This window comes from Macaca thibetana, chromosome 15 (assembly GCF_024542745.1).
Source record: "Macaca thibetana thibetana isolate TM-01 chromosome 15, ASM2454274v1, whole genome shotgun sequence".
NCBI lineage: Eukaryota > Metazoa > Chordata > Mammalia > Primates > Cercopithecidae > Macaca > Macaca thibetana.
In genome coordinates this window covers 53122938-53150035 of record NC_065592.1, presented here as the reverse complement: position 1 = coordinate 53150035, position 27098 = coordinate 53122938, and the positions used below count along the sequence as shown (strand labels likewise).

General features: G+C 38.2%; 1 protein-coding gene across 1 annotated transcript in view; it reads right to left on the bottom strand.

Annotated features, from left to right (window-relative positions):
* C9orf72 (C9orf72-SMCR8 complex subunit) overlaps positions 1–27098 on the bottom strand; it is a 223891-nt gene that overhangs the window by 10729 nt on the left and 186064 nt on the right. The window contains exons 2-8 of the mRNA XM_050759634.1: positions 16811–16863; positions 10097–10584; positions 8952–9011; positions 5822–5917; positions 4682–4746; positions 3311–3383; positions 1552–1668 (exon numbers count right to left, since the gene is read on the bottom strand). Coding sequence (XP_050615591.1) covers positions 1552–1668; positions 3311–3383; positions 4682–4746; positions 5822–5917; positions 8952–9011; positions 10097–10540 — 855 coding nt within the window. The 5' untranslated portion in view covers positions 10541–10584; positions 16811–16863. The remainder of the gene's footprint in view (positions 1–1551; positions 1669–3310; positions 3384–4681; positions 4747–5821; positions 5918–8951; positions 9012–10096; positions 10585–16810; positions 16864–27098) is intronic.

Genomic DNA, 27098 nt, shown 5'->3' with positions numbered 1-27098 from the left:
AGCATCCAAAGAAAGTGGTTAAGTAAATAAAAATGAATTCATTATTTAGCATCTAAAGATGAAGTTGTTGAAGTTTGTGTTGATATTCAAAAAGGCTTAGAATCTGCTGTGAAAAAAGCAGATTAGAATATGCAGAGATGATCCAGTGAGGGTGGGAGTCTTAAAGAAAATACATGCAAAAGGGAAAAAAAGACTAGAAAGAGATATGCCAAATATTAACAGTGGGTATTCACTGGATTTGAAATTACAAGTGTCTTTTAATTTCTTAATTATTCTATGCATCTCAATGAACACGTATTTTTATAAATAACAAATTTACTTCTTTCCTAATCAGTTGGGGGAGCCAGTTACCAGGTCATAATAACCTACTGCATATGAGGTACTGTGCCATATGCTGTGAACAGAACAGAAGAAAGAGGCTATTTCCATTTTCCATTTTTTCACTATTATAATGCTGTGATAATCATCTTTGTATAATGTCAAAGGTATTTTCCAGAAAACTATATAATTTGTATTTGCATGGAGAACTATTAAATATTTTTTCATTAGATCATAGTTTTGAAATTTCCTCTACACATCTGGTATAGGTCCCTTTCAGAGCTAAAATTATATAATTAAATGAGAGGGTGCTGAGGAAACAAAAGTATTAAGCACTTTATAATGCCTTAACAGGAGAAGTTCTAATTTACAGATTTGTATAACTCAAATAGAACCTGTGTTTCCTTTAACTAGTTTCTATATTTAAATACTATCATTCTGAGTTCATAGCAGCACATTATTGAAATTGCACAAAAGCCTAATATAACTTTTATTTGCAACAATTTTTAAATTTTTTAAATTTCATTTTGCTGTGGCTACATCCTCAAGAAAGTAGTCACTATGAGACAATCACATAACCATTAGGAAAGCTATTTCTTCACGTCTTGGGACTATAATTAAAACAACAATAATAGATCCAACAAGGTGAACAACTTTCTTCCCTTTAATTATTGTAAATAATTGCTAATTTACATTTCTCTGTTTTGCTCCTTGAACAGTAGACTCAAATGAAAGAAAACTCTAAGTTTTTTCTAATATATATTATATATAGAAATACATATATTATATATAGGAATATATATTTAGGAATATATATATATTTTAGTACACATACATAGGAACTGCTTAAATCCTATATGCTTCTTAAAGATGTTTTAAAATTTTTTTCAATAAAATTCAAATCTATTTAGTTAAAAAGAAATGATCTTATTTTAGATGTGCAACCTGATTTAAGCATATGTTTTAAAAAAAAAAAACACCACCACCTGATGCTAGACATGTAGGTACAGGGACCCACCTGGAAAACAAAGGGTATTCTATGGTGTTACACTGATGATACTAACTATAAATCCATAAGACATATAGTCTATGCGCAGAACTGTGCAAAGGAAGTCAGTCACTGGGCATGTCAATATGAGATACATTAAATGCTAATATTTAATATTTGTCTACAAAGAGTCTCAAAAATGATTTTAGAAAATTGGTTTCCCTTGTGATAAGTAGAAACTATACCTTTAGCAGGCCTTGTACAAAGAGCCCTGACTCATATTTAAATGATGATTCTGCTTCACATAACCTGGAGCATTTTCTCTCTGCTGCAGTCAGAAAAAGGCATAATGTTCTGACTATCTACAAAAGAAAAGATTTTAGCATTAAAATACAAAGTTTTAAAAAGACCACTGATCTGCTTATGAAAGATATCTGACATTTTAATTGTTATTATCAATAAAACATATCCTAAGCAATAAGTATTCTTTAGTCACCTGGAACCTATGGGATATAACAGTTGTTGCTTAAAATAGGGATTCTGTGGTCAAATAAATTTAGAAAATGCTTGGTAAATTTACTGTATGGCATCTCAAAACCTTTAACATTTGGGTACATACTGTGACTCTTTAGGTGAATTATATAATATGCAGACTTTCTCAGACTTATTTGACCATGGAACCTTTATAACTTCTGTTTAGTGGGTCTACATGTGAAATTCATTGTAAGAAACATCAAAGAATGTCCAGATCCTCCAATAAGAAGATAATTAATTATTAAATTTGATTTAAAATAAGGAGGTCATTGGGTGGGGTTTAGAAATCTAATAATATTCGACCTACAGCTCTATTAGTAAAAATAAAAAGGCATGTCACTATCTTGAAATTCAAACCATATTCAGAGTTATTATGTTAAAGCAGTGGTTTTCAATCTAGAGCAGTGGCAACTTCTTTCTCAAATTAAAACAAAATAAAAGGTAAGCTACTCTGCCTCAAGAGGATGGAGGATAGGAAAAATGTTAAAAACAAAAACAAAAGCAAAACCAAAAACCCAACTATGGAGCCTTTCTCCCTTCATAAAGCAGCTCAGCAGTCACTCTGTGGAACCTACGGCTTTGGAGGTCACAGACGGGAAGCCACTTGTTCGAGGTAACAGAAGTAGTAAGATCACTAGTCCGTAGATGCAATATAATGACAGAGGAATACTAAGCTCTCATAAATGGTTATATGAGAAATATAATTTTGATAAATTAAGGCTCATGTAAATATACAAAGTAGCTAGTTACAGAAAAAATAAATTATGAATATCTTTGTAAAGTAAATAATCATTTCCAACATATTTCCTATGTAAAACTTCTTTTAAAAAACTAGGTTTGCTAGAATTGAAAGATACATGTACTTATCTCTGAACTGTTTTTAACTAATGGTCAGTGAAGAAAAGTGCAAAATCCTTTAGTTTATTAGCTAATGCTTGGAAATTTAACTGTTCATTAATCCTTTATTAACTCAAGTAGCACTGAAGGAAAGGGTCAGAAACATTACTGAATAAAGTATAATCATCAATGACCACTTAATCCCAATAGCTCCCAAGAAGGGATAGATTTAGAAGGAAAGCCAAGACAATGAAATCAAGATGAATAAACAAATAACATTTCTTCAGAACTAGTACCGAAAGTACATGACTACCTTCAGATTTGTTAAAGATTACATTGGGAAATAGAAGAATAGTATTTTTTTAAATACCTGATTTTAATATATTCTCAAAACCATTTATACACATCTGACACTGGTATTTACAAGTTATCAAAATAAACTGATAAATGACTCCTATTCACTTTATTTCAAACTCACTGTTGCCACAAGTTGTCTCAGCAATTCGATGAGATTACATTGCCTCCTTATACTATTAGATCATTTTAACTGCAACCTACCATTTAAATGACAATCCATGATATATCATCAGTCTTAAAGAGTCAAATCATTTGCTAGATTATAAAATAAACTACCTTATTTACTTTCTCTGCACTGCTACCTACTACAACGGAACAGCCACAGGTTTGCAAGTGTGAGCTGATGGCACTGTAAGTTAAAGAAAACAGATTAAAAACATTGCCTATAAAACAATTTAACAAACTAAAAACAAAAAAAAGTAGGTGAGCTCTTCAAAAAACTCAGAAGAGCTTTGCATGATAAACACCGAAGATATAAGCATAATGTTATCTTTTATTTGTATAGAACCCTACATTTGCTAGAGACCTTTCACAGAAATTTTCTTATTGAGCCTTAAAACAGCCCAATTAGTTTGTAAAATATCATTTAATTAATGTATTTATTTATTGAAATACCATCATTTTATAGCTGAAGAAATTGACATGTAGAGAGATTAAGTGATTTACTTAAAGTCAAATGGGATTTAAAATGATGTTTGAAAGGCTGACACTGAACAGATACAGGACTAAAGTGCTTCTGATTCAAGCCATTAAGGCTCTTAGGTTAAACACATTCATGCCTCTGATACTCCATCATGAGCCTAAAGGAAAAGACTGTGGACATAAAAGTGAATACTTTATCCTTTTACTTCTCTTTTTTAAAAAATAAAATTTCATGATAATCTGCAACTGTGAAGAAACATTAAAATAGAATATAAGATAATACATGTAAAGCACTTAGTATAGGAACTAACATGTAGGCACTGAACAAATATTGGCTATTTCTGTTAACCTTTTCCTTAGAAGAAATGTAAATAGAAAATGTTAGCTATTAGCTATTATTAAGTGTTCTTATGTTCCAGGCACTGTTCTAAGTCCTTTATATTATTTATCTTACTCAATGCTTATAACAACCCTATACATTAGGTACTATTATTATTATTGCCATTTTACAGATGAGGAAATAGGTGTATAGAGAATTCAGGGACCTTGCCCACAGGTACACAGCATTAACCCAGGGAGTCTGGTTTAAGGGCACAAACTCTTAAGTACTAAACTCCACTGCTGGATGGAAAAAGATCAGTATAAATATGAATATTTTTTTTCTAGGCCTAAATAACTTAAGTTCATCTACAGTACAACTTAATTTGAAAGGGTTCTTTTAGCTTTAATGAGAAGTAAAACAAGAAACCAGAATCAAGCAAGGAGCCATGATTTCTTGTCTGGGAACTATGGAAACTCAGTTTCTTTAAATAGCAAATGGAATAACATCAAATATATTATAGAAATATAACGAATGAAAAATAACACAAATTTAAGCAACAATTCAAATATGCAATGTTGTCCCTAGAACAATCTAAGTAGACAGTCTGTTATTTTCTTCCTTCCAAATCTTGTCATAGGTGAACATATGCTTCATCCAGGTTTTATGAAAAGAAAAATTCTTACTTGAGAAGAAAGCCTTCATGACAACTGTCACCAATATCATCATCATTGAGTACTGTATCAGCTATCTAAAATGCATCAAAAAAATAAAAAAATTAGTCTGGCTATAACATAGTGTTGAAAAAACACTTTTAATATACAAGTTTTCTGAAGTCTGGATTCAATATAACACACTGCCTTCATTTCTGAGAATCAAGACTCCCCATAAAACAATCTGTGCACTACCATCAGCTTTCAGAAGAACAAATGTGAAAGCTGGTCAATCAGGTTGTGTAAACAATTTTTACAAGAACAACTTCCTCTTCTGAGCTGTCAGACAGGAGACTAACCTAAATGACAATAAAACAACAAGAATAGGCCGGGCGCGGTGGCTCAAGCCTGTAATCCCAGCACTTTGGGAGGCCGAGACGGGCGGATCAGGAGGTCAGGAGATCGAGACCATCCTGGCTAATACCATGAAACCCCATCTCTACTAAAAATACAAAAAACTAGCCGGGCGAGGTGGCGGGCGCCTGTAGTCCCAGCTACTCCGGAGGCTGAGGCAGGAGAATGGCCTAAACCCAGGAGGCGGAGCTTGCAGTGAGCTGAGATCCGGCCACTGCACTCCAGCCCGGGCTACAGAGCAAGACTCCGTCTCAAAAAAAAAAAAAAAAAAAAAAAAAAAAAAAAAAAAAAAAAACAACAACAAGAATAGTGTCCTAAAGATATCTCTTAACACTCATAGTGTGTGATTCAAAACATCCTCAACAAATGATTAAGGAAACTAAATTTGTGACTATAAGTCAACTTCCATTAATGGTTACTGCTTTGGCACACAGTTTTGTTTCAAAAGGTACTGCATTAAATATTAATTGCTCCTATAAGAGCTGGGATCCTCCCACTTTTAGGAATTATAAAAGTAGTGAAATAAACAAAATAAATTTAGTTTTGTCATCACTGATCAAAAATGCCTCTGTTATGCCATAAAATCCAGGATTTTGTGTGTGCTTATCTGTTCAAGTGGCTAATACTGCATGTGGATAGTACGTACGACGAAGTGCTTAGTATTAAAATTAGAATATTAATAATATACATAATAATAATATAACCCCAAAAAACTGATAAAGGGTATAATTGCTCTCATTTAAAAATATAAAAACTTACATCTATTTCTTCAGGAACACTGTGTGATTTCATAGATGAAAGCAGTTCCATTACAGGAATCACTTCTCCAGTAAGCATTGGAATAATACTCTGACCCTGCACAATAAAGTAACATGAAGTGAAGAAAATCACATAATGAATATGAGAGAAGCTGGGCAATAAAAAATAAAAATAACAGCAAACAATAACATTCTTTGATGAAAATACTTTGTAATTTGTTCTAACACAGTATCAAACAAGTCTACTACTTGTCTAAAGGATTTATACGCAATCCAAAGCTCACTTTTATTCTTTTTTTTTTTTTTGAGACAGAGTTTTGCTCTTGTTGCCCAGGCTGGAGTGCAATGGTGTGATTTCAGCTTACTGCAACCTCTGCCTCTCGGGTTCGAGTGACTCTCCTGTCTCAGTCTTCCAAGTAGCTGGGACTATAGGGGCTGCCACCATGCCCAGCTAATTTTTGTATCTGTAGTAGAGACAGGGTTTTGCCATGTTGGCCAGGCTGGTGTCGAATTCCTGACCTCAGGTGATCCGCCTGCCTCGGCCTTCCAAAGTGCTGGGATTACAGGCATGAGCCACCATGCCTGGGCCTAAAGCTCACTTTTATTCTTTAGAGAGTATGGAATCACTGGTTTCTCATTTATTGTTATATGCAATAATTAAGTCATCATACCTCTTTTAGAAAAGATCTCCTTTAAAATTTATTCGAGATAAAAACATTTGTTAATTAAAAGTCATCAATATGTTTCATATTTAAAAACGAGGAAAATCAAGCACAAAAAGACTTTGAAATCCTTACCAAATAGGTAAGGAAAACCTGAATCAATACCCAGCCCCCCGATTCATAAGAGTATAATCTACCCAAATGCAAATCAAAATCAGCACATATAGTTTAAGAATCTTTTAAAACAGAAAAGTTCCCTTTAGACCTATTTCAAGATAATACTACTACTTATTACACCTTGAAATTGTAATTTTGAAATTGGTAGTTTATAGAATCAAACTGAAAATTCAGTATAACACATCACAAATGTAAAGTGTCTCAAATATGGGTGGTCCCTCATTTATTCACTACCACCACCAGTCTCATCAGTTTTGTGATCAACTTGGGTAAGTCAACTTTTTAAGATATAAATGAAATTGTCAAATGTCTATGAATTTTTAGCTAAACATATTTTTAAAATCATACATTAAGATGAATTCAATAGTAGTTGTTTTTCCTCACTTATTTTATGAAATGATTTTATTCAATGTCTTCATATGAAATGATTTTATTCAAAGTCTTCATATGCATCTTTAAGTTAGAATGTCTGTCAGACCCAGGGCCATTTCTGGAGTAACTTTAACCAGTTTTTCAGAGCCTCGTATTACTAAGTTGCTTGAGAATTTAAATGTGATGCTACCTCTGGAAGTTCTATCCTAAACCATATGCATATTTGCAAAATGCTGAAAGTTTTATTTTAAAAAAATCATGCTTTAGTAACCTCCACAACTAACTATTCACTGTTTTCAGTTTTTAAAGTAATAATTATCATGCCTGTTTACAATTATGATTAACACATTCAATCTAACAAGAATAATGACTAGATCCGTGCTAAATTTCCTTCCCTGTGAAGCAATTTTATCAGATGACAGCTACAACTGAAGTTGTTTCAGACTCATGCATCATCCCCAAACAGTATTGTTCAAAATAAAGTCGTTGTGAGATTTGCAAGAACTCAATCAAAAGGCAACTCCTCCTTTTCACGAAGAAGAATCTTGGGGGAAAAAAAAAATTCCTACAGGGCTAAATACAGAAGAGGCTCTAAAAGAAAAAGAAAATCTCTCAAGTTTCTATTCCTCCTTGTACTTCTCAAACTTGAACTTCTCAGCAGTAGGATAACATTTTTAAGAAGAGTACTTAAAAGAGAGACCAAAATTCATTAATAGTAGTCAACTTAAGTAAACGTTTCTGGTTTCAAAAAATAAAATCCCAGTAAAAGCAGAATTTTACTTGGTTTTAAGTTTCCTCATCTTGAGATAAGTCTACTTAATTAGTTTACTAATAACCAGTGGGTTAGAGGGTGGTGAAAGTTACCCCTTTCCTGGGGACCCTGCTTATTGACCAGCAAATAAAGACTGGCATTCTTTGGGTAAAGGGAAATCTTTTCTTGTTGAGTCAGACCTTTACACAGAATAACTGTCTCTGGACTGGAAAGCTATCTACAAAAGTACAAACACAACAATTTGGTAAAGGAGATCACGGCATAGGGTTCTGCATTATGGCCATATATTTCCACACTTTTTCTTTTTTTAATTACTTTTTAAAGTATCATCTGTCTCACTCACGTTAAAAAGAACCAGAGGAAAGCAAAACAGCCATGTTTAAAATATCGGAGTTTTACAAGGAGCAATGAGGGTCACCCTCAAGAGGAAATGGAAGTAAAAGTGAAGAACCCTTTCTTCACTGGAGATTCCCCTTCAAAAGAACTTCTCTGCTTTACACTGAAATAGTCTGTACTTAATTTCTGCAGGGGAAGCCACGCCTGTGTAACCATGCTTCTCAAACTCTAGTGTCTGTTCCTCAGGGGCACTCAAAGCCAAAGTATAAACATGGCACATTTTCCTAGAGGAGAGGGTAAGAAATATCACTGACAAATTTTAATATTAAAATAGTTATATCATGGAATAAAATGTAAATTGCATGAGTCTTAAAGATACAACACAAGACTTAAAAGAAATATTGTTTGGACATGGGCCTATACCCCAGATACCTTAGGGGTACATATGCTCTCCTTCTGTTACAGCTACTTCTAGGAAAAAGCTCGAGAAGTAGTACCTTAAAGAACATATCACAGACAATTTTTAAATTTTTTACTATGAACAAGTTATCCAAAATTTATTCTGTTCAAACAGAAAAAAAAAGGGAGCAAATATTAATTTGTAGATGCAATTACTATTTTCCTTTGTTTACTGATTTAACTCTTCAGGTCTAAGATATGGAAATCTTCCTCTAGTTTATTCTGTACACCTCCATAAAAGCTCCATTAAGGCTTACTCTGTATGTCCCCAAGGCCTTCACAAATGTAGCCATCAACTTTACACAGATACATGCCGTGAGAATAATATTTGACAGTATGCAATCTGCATATACCTGATCTTCCATTCTCTCTGTGCCTTCTAAGATAATCTTCTGGACATTTTCTTGTCTTTCCTGAGCAAGAAAGAATTTATTTAAAAAAACAACCCACAACATTTTGATACTTAGTTATTTTTCAATAGACATGTTCTTGTGTAGTAATTTAGTTCACAAGAAAAATACTTTCTACTTTAGGGAAAAAATGGGGGCAGGGGCAGGAAATTAACCCAACGAATGCATGTTCTTATAAACAACACAAAATAAAATCAAAACACCCTTTATTCTGCAGGGAAAAAAAAGATAACTTCACAGAAAATAGTCAATGTAACATCTGCATAGTTTCAAAAAGGAAAAGAATGACTTGCACTTTTCAAATTAAACATTATGATGTTTAAAAGATTCTCCTGATTTTAAGAGTTTCATAATGTGAGAAAAAAGGAAGTAAGCCTGCAAACATAGTAAAAAATTATTCTTTTAAAAGATATTATTTTTCCTTACTATTGGGCAAAAGCCTTTTAAAATTGGTAATGCTTAATGGACTTCCAGGTTAGTATCAAACTGGAACACAGGAAGGAGAACTTAATGTGTTCTTTAGATATACCAAAACTATACTGAAATGTAAATATCATTATATATTGAACTATAGGACTTCGGGGAAAACAATAATTTCTGTAAAATTAAAAGGAATTCTCTTGGGAACCATGCGGTTCAACCTCCTCATTTTATGAACCTGGGAACTTGGCAAAGAGGTTAAAGAGACCAAAGGCTACATAACCAACAGCTTATGAAACTATTTTTTTGAACTGTTATACTTACACATAGTAGTAAGCGAAAGACAGGATTGTGCAATGAAAGGGAAACAAAAGTTATTAGAGTCAAAGGCTCCCAAGAAGAATCCAGGATCTAAAAGTTTCTGCATTTGTTTAAGCTTTAGCTTTTCATCTGTAATGTGGAGCTACCATTTCCTACCTTCCACAGTTAATATGAAGATGACAGGCATCAGACCAGATGTATTTGTATCTAACAGGATAAATGCAAAATAAATAATATCTATTGTTTGATGTTCACTGCATATAATTTAAAAATAAGATTTGTATGTATCAGAAAATAAGCTTTCAAAAGATAGGTTAACATGATTAATAAGCTGAAAAATCACTTACCTTATGCATCCATATTCTTCCTTTCCGGATTATATGTGTTAATCTATCAACACACACTCTATGAAGTGGGAGGTAGAAACTAAGTTCTGTCTGTGGAAGTATAATTGATAGTCCATATGTGCTGCGATCCCCATTCCAGTTTCCATCAAAGATTAATGAAACAATAATCACTCCCTTTTCAGACAAGACAAAAAACTTTACATCTATAGCACCACTCTCTGCATTTCGAAGGATTTCTCCATTTAGAGTGTGGTTGGCAAGAAAAGTTATTTCTCCATCACTGAGAAGTACCTGTTCTGTCTTTGGAGCCCAAATGTGCCTTACTCTAGGACCAAGAATATTGTCCCAGTAAGCAAAAGTAGCTGCTAATAAAGGTGATTCACCACTTAAAGCAATCTCTGTCTTGGCAACAGCTGGAGATGGCGGTGGGCAAAGAGTCGACATCACTGCATTCCAACTGTCACATTATCCAAATGCTCCTGAGATATCTAAACAATGACATATAAAACCAATGATTAGGTTCAGCAATTTAAAGATATCCATCAAAACCCCAAATGATTCAGACATACTTGGTTTGTCCTCTTAAGTCAAAGATGCGGAAGCCTGTTATCTCCTATCAGGATAAAGACATTCAACTAGCACAGTAGGTGCACATTAAATGTTTGTTGATATGATCATTTTATGAGACATAGTAACTTGTTACTTATATTCAGGGCATACATTAAGAAATTCAAAGAAATAGTGAACTGAAAAAATGGCTTCTTTACACTGATATTAAATGTTACATACTAAAGCTCATAGAATAGACCCGCAGTATTCCCAAATCTCCAGTCCATGTGCAAGTCTAGTATGACTGGAGATTTGGCCCCTAACCCACAGCAACTAAAAAGGAGAAAACCAGGAAGGGAAAGGCTCAGCTAGAGACTGACACTTGTGGGTTGAATTGTGTCCCTGCAAAAGATATGCTCAATTCCTAACCCTTGGTATATGTGAATGTGACCTTATTTAGAAATAGGTGTAATCGTGTTAAAATGGGGTCATACTGGATTAGAGTGGGGCCTAATCCAATAACTTCTGTGTTTATAAGGAGAGAGATTTGGAGACACAGAGACAAGGGGTAGACATCCATGTGAAGACAAAAGGCAGATACTGGACTGCGGAAACTACGAAGCAAGAAAGGAACGCTCAGGATTGCTGGTAACCACCAGAAGCCAGGAAGAGGCAAGGAAACAGTCTTCTCTCTTTTGAGGATCGTGCCCCATCAACACTTCCATTTCGGACTTCTAGCTTCTAGAATTGTGAGAGAATAAATTGCTGTTGTTTAAAGCCACTCAGTTTGTGGTGCTTTGTTACAGTAATCTTAGAAAAGTAATACAACACCTAACAACAGAAATACTTTAAAGCTGCTAAAAGGTTAAAAAAAAAAAAAAAAAAAAAGACATCGAAATACCACAAGTCTGGAGCCATAACAAAAAATGGGCAAACAGTCCTGTATCCTCAGTGAACTCTCTGGGTATGAGAATACTAAAGCCCAATCCTGATGTTTAAAATGACATTGAAATATCAAGACAAAGATAAATATATTTAATATGCTAGTCAAGAAACCAATACAGCATTTTACCATTGCAAAGAGAGTTCTACACTAAATGGCTAGAATTTAAAAGCTTTAGTTATTTAGAACACATAGAAAACAGAAGGGCTAAATAGGGCCTGTTCAAGCCTTTGAATTTAATAAGAAAACAGACATGATGAGAAGAGCATAAAAGCTCACATCCAAGACAGAACCAAGGGCTCTTGTCCCCTTGCTCCACTTGTACATCTTAATCCACATAAACATATCACTCTAAAAAGGTACATCCTATGTGATATTAATGTAAAACAAATCATTCTTGCAAATACAGTTACGTACCATGTAACATTTCAGTCAATGGTGGACTGCATATATGATGGTGGTCCCATTAGATTACAATGGACCTGAAAATATGCTATCGCCTTAGTGACACTGTAACCATCATAAGGTCTTAGTACAATTTTTCAAGTCATTTAAAGTATAGCACATACAATTATTACAGTATACAACACTTGATAATAAACTACTATGTTGGTGGTTTATGTATTCACTAGACTATATCTTTTATTGTTATTTTAGAGTGTACTCCTTCTACTTATTTTTTTTTTTAAGTTAAATGTAAAACAGCCTCAGGCAGGTCCTTCAGGAGGTATTCAACAGAAAGCACTGTTATCATAGCAGGTGACAGCTACATGTGTGTTATTCCCCCTAAAAACGTTCCAGTGGGACAAGATGTGGAGGTGGAAGGCAGTGAGGTGGAAGGGAGTGAAACTGATGATCCTAATCCTGTCTATGCCTAGGTGAAAGTGTCTGTGTTTTAGTTTTTAACAAAAACGACTAACAAGTAAAAAAAAAAAGTTAAAAATAGGAAAAAGCTTCTAGAATAAGGATATAAAGAAAAAATATTTTTGTATAGCTATGCGTGTTTGTGTTTCAAGCTAAGTATTTTAAAAGTTAAAAAATTAAAAAGTTTACAAAGTTAAAAAGTTATAGTAGGTTCACATTAATTTTTTATTGAAGAAAAACTGTAAAGATAAATTTGGTGTAGCTTAAGCATACTGTGTTTATAAAATCTACAGTGTGTACAGTAATGTTCTAGGCCTTCACATTCATTCACCACTTACTTACTGACTCACCCAGAGCAACTTCTAGTCCTGCAAGCTCCATTCACGGTAAGTGGCCTATATAGGTATATCATTATTTTTTATACCATACTTTAACTGTACCTTTTCTATGTTTGGATATATTTAGATAAATAAATACCACTGTGTTACAACTGTCTATAGTATTCAGTACAGTAACAGCTGTACAGATTTGTAGCCTAGGAGCAATAGACTATACCATATGGCCTACGTACGTAAAGGCTGTACTATATAGGTTTATGTAAGTATACTCTATGATGTTTGCATAATGACAAAATCGCCTAATGATGCATTCCTAAGCAATGTGTGACTGTACTATAATTGAAGACTTATATCTAAGACTGACAGTAAAAAGAATTACATTTTCATCTAAGCAGATCTAAAACTGTGAAATCTATCATAATAGCAATACAAAGCAGCTAATAGGCAAATTATGATATGCCTATCTTTGCCATATGATTGCTTTGGGAGCTAACATTTGATCTGTAAATGTATGACAAAGTAAACAATTTTACTTAAATAATTTTATCCACATCTTGCCAAGAGTGTTCAGTCTGATGGAAAGCACTGACTTCTATTTATAGAGCATTAGATGAGTGCTTTTATCACATTATGAGTAGGCATACAGAGCCTGGCAAAACAGTTAACTCTAAGTACGTACAGAAATGGTTGAACACAAAGACAGTTTTAACACGTGTATTTTTAATTTCAAAAATTCATTTAGGAAATATTTACTTTTAAATATGTTATATCAATTTAATAGTCTTAGGAGACAGCACTGGATATAAGCAGTACAGCTTGTTTAAAATATCCACTGTTTTTAATGCAATTTAAGCAATCAGTTTACAATGATCAAATACAGGAATGTAATCTGAATTGAAATGGTAATGACACTACTGCTGTCATAACGAACAACAGCAAACTGGAGGCCAACATAATGAATTAAGTTAACACGCAACCATACAATTATACTGTAAACATATTTTTCTTTCATTCTTTTAGGTTAAAAAGGTAGGTAATCATAAAGGCAATATCACAACTCTAATATTTCATCATCAAACTGAAAATAAAAGTATTTCCTAAAACAGAACTGAGCCCTGAAGCAAAATCTTGTTGAATTACAGGGAAAATTTTTACCACGTTGTGAAAATTGAACTATTATAGACTGCTAGTTACACTCTCACTCCTAACAGAATAAGAAAAAAAATGGGGCGGGCATGGTGGGTCACGCCTATCATCCCAGCTCTTTGGGAGGCCGAGGCAGGTGGATCATCTGAGGTCAGGAGTTTAAGACCAGCCTAGCCAACATGGTGAAACCCCGCCTCTACTAAAAATACAAAAAATTAGCTAGGTGTGGTGGCGGGCACCTGTAATCCCAGCTACTCAGGAGGCTGAGGCAGGAGAATCACTTGAACCCAGGTGGCGGAGGTTGCAATGGGCTGAGATGGCACAACAGAGGGAGACTCTGTCTCGAAAAAAAAAAGAATAAGAAAGAAAATGAAGAACAAAGATCATACTGAATTGCTTAGTTTTAAATCCTACCAAAAGAAATAGTCTGAGAAATGAAATGTTACAGAGAAGTATAATTAGGAGAGCTGTACAATTATTTTATTAACACTTGAAGTCATTGTCTTTGGTGAGAAAAATCCATACACGCAAATGCAGCTGAAAAAAATCAGCTCAAAACCAATAATTGTTTTATGTACCTATCCTATGTACATGCAGTGCTGGCTACTCCAGAGAGTTACCAAACATTAGCCACAGAGTCTTTTGAGGGAAGCCAAGATTCAAACTGAGTGAGACGGTGGCTTGCTCAGGGTTGCACAGGGTTCATGAGAGGTTTCCCAATACACTTTCTGAAAGTAATCCCATATATGCAGACATGATTACCTTAATTAGCATCGGCTAAAACTGTTAGTAGAGTGCTAAGTTTGAGGTTTTGCTTTTTCTTTAAATGTTTGTTAAAAATCAACTATGTCTTCCCTGATTGGTATTTAGAAAGGTGGTTGGTCCACTGCTATTGTAAGCAAAATTTCTACGATCATAAAGCCCTCACTTCTTGTTTTTTAGAGACAGGGTCTCGTTTTGCCATCCAGGCTGGAGTGCACTGGCAGGATCATAGCTCCCTGTAACTTCAAACTCCTGGGCTCAAAAGACCCTCCTGCCTCAGCCTCCCAAGTAGCTAGGACTACAGGTGCACACCACCGCGCCCGGCTAAGTTTTTAATTTTTTGTAGAGACAGGGTCTAGGCTGCCCAGGTTGGGCTTGAACTCCTGACTTCCAGTGATCCTCTTGCCCCTGCCTCCTAAGGCTCTGGCATTATAGGTGTAAGCCACCTTCTCCAACTTGGCTCTCAATACTTGTAACCATGCAGTTTATTTTCTCCCAGTCCAAAGCCAAGCAGAATCCTAAATCGGTCCACTTTCCACAACAGGAGCTGCCCAGGACCACTTTAAGGACAGTGAACTGCTTACAGCACCAGAAAGTTCACAACACTTTCTCAATCTTAAACATCAGGAAAGACTGGGAGGTGAAGTTCATATCACTATCTGGCCATTTCTCACAGATCCAAGTTTCTCAGACAATAGGTAGGCTAATCGAGTCCTCCTGGGAACTACCTAATTAACGTAGAATAGAGCCCAAGGGCAGACGTGAACAACAGAAGTCCTCCTTGGTTTACTTTGTTTCTCTGAAAGCAACTTTTGGAGTACCAACACAGCCAAACAAAATATTTTATCAACTTCATAAGTTGCTTGTAATGTTTTCCTGGAGCAGATAAATGCTGCCTTAGTGAACAATCTGGAATGTGGTAACTACTCTCGTTTTTGTTTCAGATGTACTGTCAGCATGAGGCAGTTTCCAACTGATTGAGGGTTTTCCTCAAGTGAAAGGGCTTGGCAAAGGTGGTGATAACAGAGCCCGTGTCAAATGACACCATATTTCAAGTATTCTGACTCCAGGTTATTAATATCCTCTATATGACAGTCTTGCTTCTGTGATATTCACAGATTATGTTAAAAGTTTCCCAAAGTCTGAGAAAAATCATATCTAACAGGATTTTTGATCCTTTGTACAAAGTAGAAGTAATGCCAGACAGATTGTGTACCCTTGTTGTTAACTGGTGACGCACGGCAACAGTTTGAATAGGAATTTGCCAACTGCCACAACCAGGCAACCACTCTACCAGAGCCTAACAATCTCGATTGCATCTGAAAGGGCCACCCCTCCTGGGAAAGTGCAGGACCTCCCTCCTGTTTCTCAATACAAAGCCTGTGGTGTTCCTCGTGGCCAGACTGATCCAGTGTGGACACAGACATGTAATCTGTGCACTTCTGTCTGCAACTGATTACCATCAGTCAAGTGATGCCCAAGTCACAATGGTCACTTCCTTTAAGCAAGTCTGTGTCATCTCGGAGCTGTGAAGCAACCACATCATGTCCCACAGAATAGGGAGTACACCGACTGGCATTGCTGCCCTCATATGCAAGTCATCAGCACTCCTTAGAAGCTTGGGCTAAAATTCTGCAGACGTCTCCACACCCCCATAGCACCCCGCATGATCTCCTCGCCATCAGGGACCGTCTCGGGTTCCCAGAGAACCCAGACTTGGTCCGCAGGAGCCGCTCGCCGCCCGCCCTCCGGCCTTCCCCCGGGCGAGGCCTCTCAGTGCCCGAGGCTCCTTTCTCTCGAGTCTGCAGCGGCAGCGCTCCCAGCAGGTCCCCGGGAAGGAGACAGCTGGGGCAGCGCACTGCGGGCGGGAAAGCGAGGAAGAGGCCAGATTCCCATCCCTCGTCCCTGCGCCGCCGCGAAGCCCGGGGCCCAGATGCAGGCAATTCCACCAGTCGCTAGAGGCGAAAGCCGGACACCCGACTTCGGTCAGAGAAACGAGAGGGAAAGTAAAAATGTGCCGAGCTCTGAGGAGAGCCCCGGCTGCTACCCGCGTCTCTTCCCGGCAACCGGACGCCAAACAGACACCCGCCAGGACGTCGCCTCTTCACTCACCCACTCGCCACCGCCTGCGCCTCCGCTGCCGCCGCCGCCGCCGCCGCGGGCGCAGGGACCGCAACCGCAGCCCCGCCCCCGGCCCGACCCCGCCCCGACCACGCCCAGGGCCCGGCGCCTAGCGCGCGTCTCTTAAGCTCCAGAGCCCGCTACAGGCTGCAGTTGTTTCCCTCTTTGTTTTCTTCTGGTTAATCTTTATCAGGTCTTTTCTTGTTCACCCTCAGCGAGTACTGTGAGAGCAAGTAGAGGGGAGAGGGTAGGAAAAACAAAAACACACACCTCCTAAACCCACACCTGCTCTAGCCAGGCCCCGCCCCCAGAGAGAAGGAACCGGGCAGCAGGGACGGCTGACGCACCAAGCGTCATCTTTTACGTGGGCGGAACTTGTCGCTGTTTGACGCGCCTCTCTTTCCTAGCGGGACACCGTAGGTTACGTCTGTCTGTTTTCTATATGCGATGACGTTGACGCACGAGGCCCGTGAAAGGGGGAGGGGCAACTTGTCCCATTCTTTTATCTTGAGACGCGCTCTGGAGGAGCGTTGGCGCAATAGCGTGTGCAAACCTTAATCGCAGAGGCTGCTGGATCCGGAGAAAGTGCAGACGATTTCGTGGTTTTGAATGGTTTTGTTTGTGCTTGGCAGGCAGTGGGCGCTCAACAAATATTTGGTGGATGAAGTTTTGTTTTTACCGTGAGACACTGTTAAGTACATTCAAAACTCCGCCGCAAACCCTGGTAGGGGACAGCTCCACACTGTGGGCGGGAATCCCCAGGTCCCTTGTAAAGTCACTGCAATTTTGCCTTTACATGTAAGAATTCTCTCAAGCATGATTTTCACACTGGGGAATGTCATTTTTGCTAGTTGTGATATGTAGATGAGTTTTTTTTTTTTTTTTTTTAACTTTTGAAAAATGTACCATTCTGTTTGATGTGTAAAAAACACAAAGATTTTTGAAACCTTGCGTCGTTGGTCTGCAGGTGTATAGATTTCACTTACTACAGATGAGTAGCGTTTAACCTTTCTCATCACTAAAAATCATACAGAACATTTTAATCATTCACCGATGAAGAAAGGGAGGAATAAATACATAAAATGGCTCTCAACGTCTACATCTTCTGCAGAAACAGACCCTTTTCCTACTGTTCTATGCTTTGTGAAAGTTGATCATACAATTTGGGTCGTTCTTGTTATACCCAACTAAAAAAGTGGGGGTAGGGGGTAGAAAAGCATGCAGGACAAATGACATTGCTCCCGCAGTGTAATTCTTTCAAGTCTAGCTGCTGAAACTGCCCGTTGTGACCTGAGACCAGTTTTATCTGATAGTTGCTGAAATGACCTGCTGCAGCTCTAATTTTATCTACCACCATCACTCACCAATTGAAACTTACCAGCTCCTCAGACCCTTAATAGTGCCAATGAATTTTCTCTAAAAGTACTATGTAACATTTCTCTTTTTTAACGAAACCTCCCACCTTTTCTTTGTCGTTGGATATACCGAAGACCATCTGATCTACACGTATGCCCTAATTGCAATTCTTTCTTCCCCAAAAAATTGCTTAGAGATTCATCTCTGTATTTTTATTTTTACAGGCAGCTTATAACAAGTAGTTAGCATTTACCAAGTTTCTGTACTGAGTTGTACTTATAAGTGGAATTTTAAAAAATTGAATTTATAGAAACAGAGTAGACCCTTGGTTGGGGGGTTTGGGGGAAAGAAAGTTGTAGGGTAGGGTACAAAATTACAGTTATGTCTAATACATCTAGAGATTGAATGTACAACATGAGGACTAACGTTAATAATTGTATTAGTCCATTCTTACACTGCTATGAAGAAATAACCTGAAACTGGGTAATTTATAAAGAAAAGTTTTACGGCTCGTGGTTCTGCAGGCTGTACAAGAAACATGGCTGGATCAGCCCCTGGGCAGGCCGCAGGGAACTTACAATCATGATGGGGACCCCAGACTTCATATGGCAGGAGCTGGTGGAAGAGAGAAGTGGGGGAGGTGCTACGTACTTTTAAACAACCAGATCTTGTCAGAACTCACTCACTATATAGTGCCAAGAGGGGATGTTGCTAAATCATTAGAAGCCACCCCATAATCCAATCACCTCCCACCAGGCCCAACGTCCAGCATTGGGGATTACAGTTGAATATGAGATTTGGTGGGGACACAGATCCAAACTGTGTCATTCTACCTCTGGCCCCTCCCAAATCTAATGTCCTTCTCGTATTGCAAAATACTGTCATGCCTTACCAACAGTTCCCCAAAGTCTTAACTCGATCCAGCATTTATTCAAAAGTCCAAAGTTCCAAGTCTCGCCTGAGAGGAAGCTAGTCCCTTCTGCCCATGAACCTGTAAAATCAAAAACAAGTTAATTGCTTCCAAGATACGATGGGGGGTATAGGCATTGGGCAGATACTGCCATTCTGAAAGGGAGAAATCAGCCAAATGAAAGAGGCTATAGGGCCCCATTGCAAGTCTGAAAGCCAGCTGGGCAGTCATTAAATCTTAAATTTCTGAAATAGGCCGGGCGCGGTGGCTCAAGCCTGTAATCCCAGCACTTTGGGAGGCCGAGACGGGCGGATCACAAGGTCAGGAGATCGAGACCATCCTGGCTAACCCGGTGAAACCCCGTCTCTACTAAAAAATACAAAAAACTAGCCGGGCGAGGTGGCGGGCGCCTGTAGTCCCAGCTATTCCGGAGGCTGAGGCAGGAGAATGGCGTGAACCCGGGAGGCGGAGCTTGCAGTGAGCTGAAATCCGGCCACTGCACTCCAGCCTGGGTGACAGAGCGAGACTCCGTCTCAAAAAAAAAAAAAAAAAATTTCTGAAATAATCTCCTTTGACTCACACCCAGGGAACACTGGTGCAAGGAGTGGGCTCCCAAAACCTCGGGCAGAACCACCCATATGGCTTTCCATGGTTCAGCTCCCACAGCTGCTCTCATGGGTTAGCATTGAGTGCTTGCAGCTTTTCCAGGCTGCAGGGTGCAAGTTATTGGTGAATCTACCTTTCTGGGGTCTGGAGGACGGTGGCTCTCTTCTCATAGCTGTGCTAGGCAGTGCCCCAGGGGACGTTCTGTGGGTGCTGCAACCCCACATTTCTTCTCCTCGCTTCCCTAGTAGATGTTCTGCATGAGGGTTCCACCCCTGTGACTGGATTCTGTCTGGACATCTAGACTTTGTCATACATCCTCTAAAATCTAGGTAGAGGTTCTCAAGCCTCAACTCTTGTATTATGTGCACCCGCCGGCTTCACAGCTTATGGAAGCCACCAAGGCTTATGCCTGGTACCCTGTGAAGCAGCAGCCTGAACTATATTCTTACTGGTGGAAGTTATCTGAGTTACCAGCTGCAAATCCATGTGGGTCTGCAGCAACCTCAATTTTGCCTCCTCAGAAGAAAGGATTTGACTAAGAGGCATAAGGCAGAAAAAGAGACTGCGACAAGTTCCAAAGCAGGAGTAAATGTTTATTAAAAAGCTTTAGAACAGGAATGAAAGGAACGTACATTTGGAAGAGGCCCAGGTGGGCACCTTGGAGGTCAAGTGCCCTGTTTGACCTTAAACCTAGGATTTTATATGCTGGCGTACTTCTGACATCTTGTACCCCTTTCCCTTGGTCCTTCCCTAAGGATGAGCTTCCTGCATGCATTGTGCCCTGCTTGCACTTGGAAGGTGAGCATGTGCAGTGTGTTTACTGTAGTTGTGTACATGCTTACCTGAGGCTTTCTTCCCTTTTCCAGTGGAGTGTCCCCAAAGGTCATACTTCACCATTTTACCTCTTAATGTGCAAGTTAAGCCCACTCTTCCCATTCCTGAGATCTTATTGGAAGCTGCCAGTTACCAATTTCAGGTGTTTCCATCTATTGAGAAGTTGCCTCTCCCTGGTGCTGGCTGCAACCTGTTAATATTTTAGAGAGGCGGTATGACAACTGCCTGACCATCACCTGATGGTTGCCTGATATTCCTGGTGGGTGGTGGGGACCCCTCTCTTACCCCACTCATGCCTGATTAGCTACCTACTCTAACAGTACGTGGGCCCCTTTGAGCAGCTGGGATTCAGGGAGAAGTGTCTCAAGGCTGTAAGAGGGAGCAGGGGCCCTAGGCCTGACCCAGGAAATGATTCAGTCCTCCTAGGCTTCTGGGCCTGTAAAGAGAGGTACTACCATGAAAGTCTAAAATGCCTATTAGTCCTATGAGTCTTTCTCCCCGTTGTTTTGATTATAGGCCCTTGCCTTCCTTTTAGTTATGCAAATTTATGCAGCCTGCTTGACTTCCTCTCCTGAGAATGAGCTTTTCTCTACTACCACATGGCCAGGCTGCAAATTTTCCAAACTTTTATGCTCTGCTTCCCTTTTAAATGTCATTTCCAATTTCAGATCATTTCTGTCCTCATGCATATAAGATAGGCCATTAGAAGCAGCCAGGTTACTTCTTGAACACTTTGCTGCTTAGAAATTTCTTCTGCCAGATACCCTAAATCATCATTCTTAAGTTTAAGATTTTGCAGATCCCTAGAACAGAGGAACAATGCAGCTAAACTCTTTGCTAAAGCATAGCCAACCTGACCTTTACTCAGTCCCAATAAATTTCTCATTTCCATCTGAGACCTCCTCAACCTGAACTTCACTGTCTATATCACTATCAGCATTTTGGTCACAACCACTCAACAAGTCCCTAGCGAGTTCCAAACTTTCTCTCATCTTTCTATCTTCTTCTGAGCCCTCCGAAATGTTTCAACTTCTGCGTGTTGGCCAGTTCCAAAGTCACTTCTACGTTTTTAGGTGTCTTTATAGCAATGCCCTTCTTCTCAGTAACAATTTTCTGTATTAGTCCATTCTTGCATTGTTATAAAGAAATACTTGAGACTGGGTAATTTATAAAGAAAAGAGGCTTAATTGACTCATGGATCTGCAGGCTGTATAGGAAGCATGGCAGGATCATCTTCTGGGGATGCCTCAGAGAACTTACAATCATGGCAGAAGGCAAAGAGGGAGCTGGCACTTCACATAGCAGGAGCAGGAGGAAGACAGAGAGGGAAAGCGGGGAGGTGTTACACCCTTTTAAACAATCAGATCTCATGAGAACTTACTCATTATACAGTACCGAGAGGGGATGTTACTGAACCATTAGAAGCCACCCTTATGATCCAATCACCTCCAACCAAGCTCCAACTCCAATGCTGGGGATTGCAATTGAACATGAGATTTGGGTGGGGACATGGATCAAACCATATCAATATTTTATACTGGAAATTTGGTAAGAGAATAGATTTTAGATAATCTTATCACGTGCATAAAAGGTAGCTATAAAATGATGGATATGTTAATTTGTTTGACTGTAGTAATCACTACACATGTGTATATCAAAATATTATGTTGCTCATTTTAAATACATACAATTAAAAAAATTACACTTAATCCTCCTAACATCTCTAGGATGTAGATATTGTCATCCCTAGGATGTAGATGTGTTTTACAGAGGAGATAACTGGACTTCTGAGAGATTGAATTATTTACCCAAGTCTACATACTTTGATAAATTAGGCCAGTTTCATGCAATTCTAGAGCTCACTGAGTCCTGAGGACAACAACCTGGTACCAAGTTGATGACGACTCATCTCAGATAACTCCTATGGTGGTTAATACTAGTATCGCCAGTTTAGAGTATGACTGGGACTTGGATTAAGTGCCTGGGAGGGGAATGCAACTTCAAAAGCAGGTTTTCCTACTTCAAAATTTGGCCAACAGACAAATAATTTTCCTTTTCTCTAATAGGTTTTTCTGGTTTTTTTTTTTTTTTTTTTTTTTTTTTTTTTTTTTTTTTTTTTTTTTGTGATATCAACCCTAAAACAACTATGTTTCCTAAGAGAGAAGTAATCAACACCAAAGCCTAAATTCTACATGATCATGAGAAATAAAATATATGGTGAAAGTGGCTCTGTGTGCATAATGCTTTCTAGCCAGTGAATGTGTATCCTCCTCCCATCTAATCCAACAGGTATTTAGTCATTGTGTAGCAGTACAGTAGCTTGTATGTCTTTCATTAGATTGGAGCAAAAAAATCAGGAGGGAAACAATAATTATAGCATAGTACTGTGGTCCAAAATACTTCATTGCCTGATAGGGTAAAAGAGGAGGACAAATATTCTAGCATATATCTAGTCTTCTGGGAACCAAAGAGAAAATGATATTAAGTATCTAGTAAAGTGATTCATATTAGCAGCATGAAAGATGGCTTGGGAGGGCTTTAACCCTAATCCTTTTCAAACTCTGTTAACTGGTTTATTAACCACCTCAAGTAACTGTAGCATCTAAGTGAAAATAGGTTTTTCTACAGAAATATATGTTCAAGTGAGAACCCTAGTCCTCCATTTTCAACCAGAATGACACCCTTAAAGACCTTATATAGAAAATTTTAAACTATTCACATATAATTAATGCAGTCATACAAAAAAGACTCTACAACTAGGGAAGCAGAAAAGCATACAGTGAAGAGAGTGGGCTCTGGAATCAGAGCTGGTGTGAGTTCATTAGTTATGACATTTTGGACAGTACTATATTTCTCTGTGCCTCAATTTCCTCAGCTACAAAATGACATGCAAATGAATGATCTCTTAGGATCATTGTGAGGGTCATGTGTCATCAAGTAAGCTAAGGATTTAGAACAGTACATTCAAGAAGTGGTTCTAATCTCAATTTTAGTAACTATGCAGGGATAATAAAAGCAATGACAAGTGACTTATTAGCCTTTTAAACTATGTGCCTATGTATGATTCCAATAACTATTATATCAGAATCCAGATAACCTTCCTGCTGTGTCACAAATGCCAGTTGTTGTCAGGAAGCCTTTTCTCCATTCTCGCTATTAGTGTATTTCAAAAATGCAATATGTGCTGCTGATTCAGAACTGGAGCTGAGAGCTTGTTGATTAGCTCCCATTTATCCAGATTACAGCAAATTAGATTTAACTGTGACTGGCATGTGAAAGATCTGAGGTAGGACATGGGAGAGGAATGCTGCTCCATAAACCACAGTGCATTTAATTTCTTTTTCTTTTCTTTTCTTTTTTTTTTTTTTTTGAGATGGAGTTTCTCTGTTGTTGCCCAGACTAGAGTGCAATGGCACGATCTCGGCTCACCGCACCCTCCTCCTCCTAGGTTCAAGCAATTCTCCTGCCTTAGTCTCCTGAGTAGCTGGGACTACAGGCATGCACCACCACGACCGGCTAATTTTGTATTTTTAGTAGAGATGAGATTTCTCCATGTTGGTCAGGCTGGTCTCGAACTCCCAACCTCAGGTGATCTGCCCACCTCGGCCTCCCAAAGTGCTGGGATTACAGGCGTGAGCCACCACACCTGACCTTAATTTCTTTTAAATAATGAGATTTTATGTGGTTGCCTTAATCATTGCGGACTTAGCCGTATGCACTTCATGGTACATTATTGTTTGGTTGGAATGTGAATGAACCAACACCTACCTGAGGTACTTCCAGGTGAAATCTTGATTCTTGAATATATAAAGTTACTCCTGGTTGCCAGTGTGATATAAATGGTTTAGAAAACTCTAGGGGTTCTGTGTCTGGAGCCAACACTCTATAGTTCTAATGACACACAATGTAAGCAGTGCCCTTGCAAGAGAATATCAGGCTGGGTGCGGTGGCTCACACCTGTAATCCCAGCACATTGGGAGGCTGAGGCTGGTGGATCATTTGAGGTCAGGAGTTCAACACCAGCCTGACCAACATGGTGAAACCCCATCTCTACTAAAAATACAAAAAAAAAAATTAGCCAGGTGTGGTGGCGCATGCCTGTAATCCCATCTACTTGGAAGGCTGAAGCAGGAGAATCCCTTGAACCTGGGAAGTGGAGGTTGCAATGAGCCGAGACTGTGCCATTATACTCCAGCCTGGGCAACAGAGTAGGGGGAAAGAAAAAAGAAGAAAAGAGAATATCATTAGGATCCAATATATATTTCCTTTTGGTTTTTCCTGGGACTTAACGATTCTATAAATAAGCTAATAAACTTTTCAACAAGAGGAATCACATCTTTGACCAGACATTAACCTCTGTTCCTTCTTTGTTGATTCTCTGCACTTATAAGCAACGGTTTTGAGTGATCTAAGGCCTGGAATACAGAGTTCTGGGGGAGAGGAAGTTGCTAGTTCATTACAGCCTCATAAAACACAGAAGACAGAGAACAAGAAGTAGGAAAATGAGTATGATCTTCTTAAATTTTAGACAAGACCACTAGCTTATAGAGGAAGAGAGAATTTGAAGTAGTACCTTGGTAGGTTGGTCATAATTTGATGGAATTTAGGTGGAAAGAAGAGTGCACAGTGATGGTTTTGGTGCTGACCTGCCATATACCTGAGTGATGGGGTACTAGTAGCAGATGAGCCTCAGCACTCTCACAGCAATGGCTCCCCTTCTAGACATACTTCCCAGATCCACTTCAGAATGACTCCCTGAGCAGTTTGGCCTAGCTTTACCCCTCTACTTGCAGCTTTCAGCATTATTTTGTATGTATAGTTGTATTTTATTGTACCTACTGGTAGAGTGCTTTGTAAGTAGTTTCTTCAATTATTTCATGTATGATATGGAAAACTGCTTCTCAATTATGTCACATGCTATTTGAGACCCCGACTGTAGGCTGACAGTTTATTTGTTAACTACTTTATTTTTAGCTCATATCAGACGATTAGCAAATGCCATGTAGCTGATTGAAACTTCACTCCAACTACCCAGAATTAGCCAGGTAATTTTTTATTTCTTGAGCCAGGCCAGTTTTATATGTTCATCATGTATTTGAAAATCTTGCTAAATATTCTTATTGGTTGTAAATTTAAAAAACCACAAACAAAACAAAACAAGAAACCAAACACAAAAGAAACAAGCCCTAAACCAAAAAGTTACTAATCATTTCACTCTCATGTTCTTCAACTTTCAGGGACTTCCCATTTTCTATATGTCAAGGTCCTTAGCATGACTCTGTAGTTTTTCCACAATCTGGCTCCACTTGACTTTCCAGCTTCTCTCTTACCACCCTTTCCCTTTGATCTTACAGATGCATGACTGTTTACTGCTCTGTAACCTCTCATATAATTCTCTCTGCCTGAAATGGCCTTACCTCTCCATTTTGTGAGAGCAAACCTTATTAACTGCAGCCATATGCTGCCACCTCCATGAAATTTTCCTGTATTTTCCCAGTTGGAATAATTCCATTGTGCACCTTTAATCTCCACTAGTAATACAAAAACCAAACTATTCATATTACATTTTACATTCTGGGGGCAAATAGTGGTCATGCAATATTAATAGAACTAATAATTAGAAGCTATTAGAGTTGGTTGCAGTGACACATTAGAGTTTAATGTCGTGAGTTTTGGAGTCAAACCAACCTAGTCTTGAATTCTGGCTCAATCACTTTGCATCCTTGGGGGAGTTACTTAACATCTTTGAGCCTCAATTTCCCCCTCTTGAAAACAGAATTGCTTTGAGGATTAAATGAGGTTACCATCATAAAGGGTTTGTCTTGATACCTGCCTCATGGTAATTACTCAGTAAGTTTAGCTACTATTATCACATAGTAGATGCTCAGTTTGTGTTTGTTAATAAATCTATTCCCAACCCCTAGTTTATAGATGAAGAGATTGAAAGAGAAAGAGAAAGAGAATTGCTCAAGGTGACACCTTTAGTTTGGGGCATATCTGTAACTAACAACTTCATATGCCAGTAACCAGGTAAGAGCTTTTTTTTTTTTCTTTCAACATAAGGTGTATATAAGTCTTTCTCATCACTAGACTGAAAGCTTCCTGAGGGCAGGGAACTTGTCTGATTCACTTTTGTCTGCCCTTTGCCTCTAAGCACAGTAATTGCCTATGTTTTAGCTCCGTAATAAATGTTAGATGTAATTTAATTTAAGAAAGTTCCCATTAGAAACAAGAATAAATTAATAAAATGTCTTTAATCAGTTGTAGACTTAATGTTGCAAAATTTCACTAAGCTCTAAATACAGCATACAATCAAGTGATGTTAATAAAGAAAAGCTTAATTTAAACATTACTGCATTTTTAGGTGACAAAACAACAGGCCACTTCATCATCAAGATTTCTAGAAAGAGCAGATATTTCATACACTGCCAAGCAAAAAGGATAAGAGATTCAAACACATATTTCTTTTCTCTTTTCTTTCTTTCTTTCTTTTTTTTTTTTTTTTTTTTAATAACCTTTGTGTTCTTGCAGTGTTGTTTATTCAGTGGTCTTGTTTGTAATACAATACTGAAT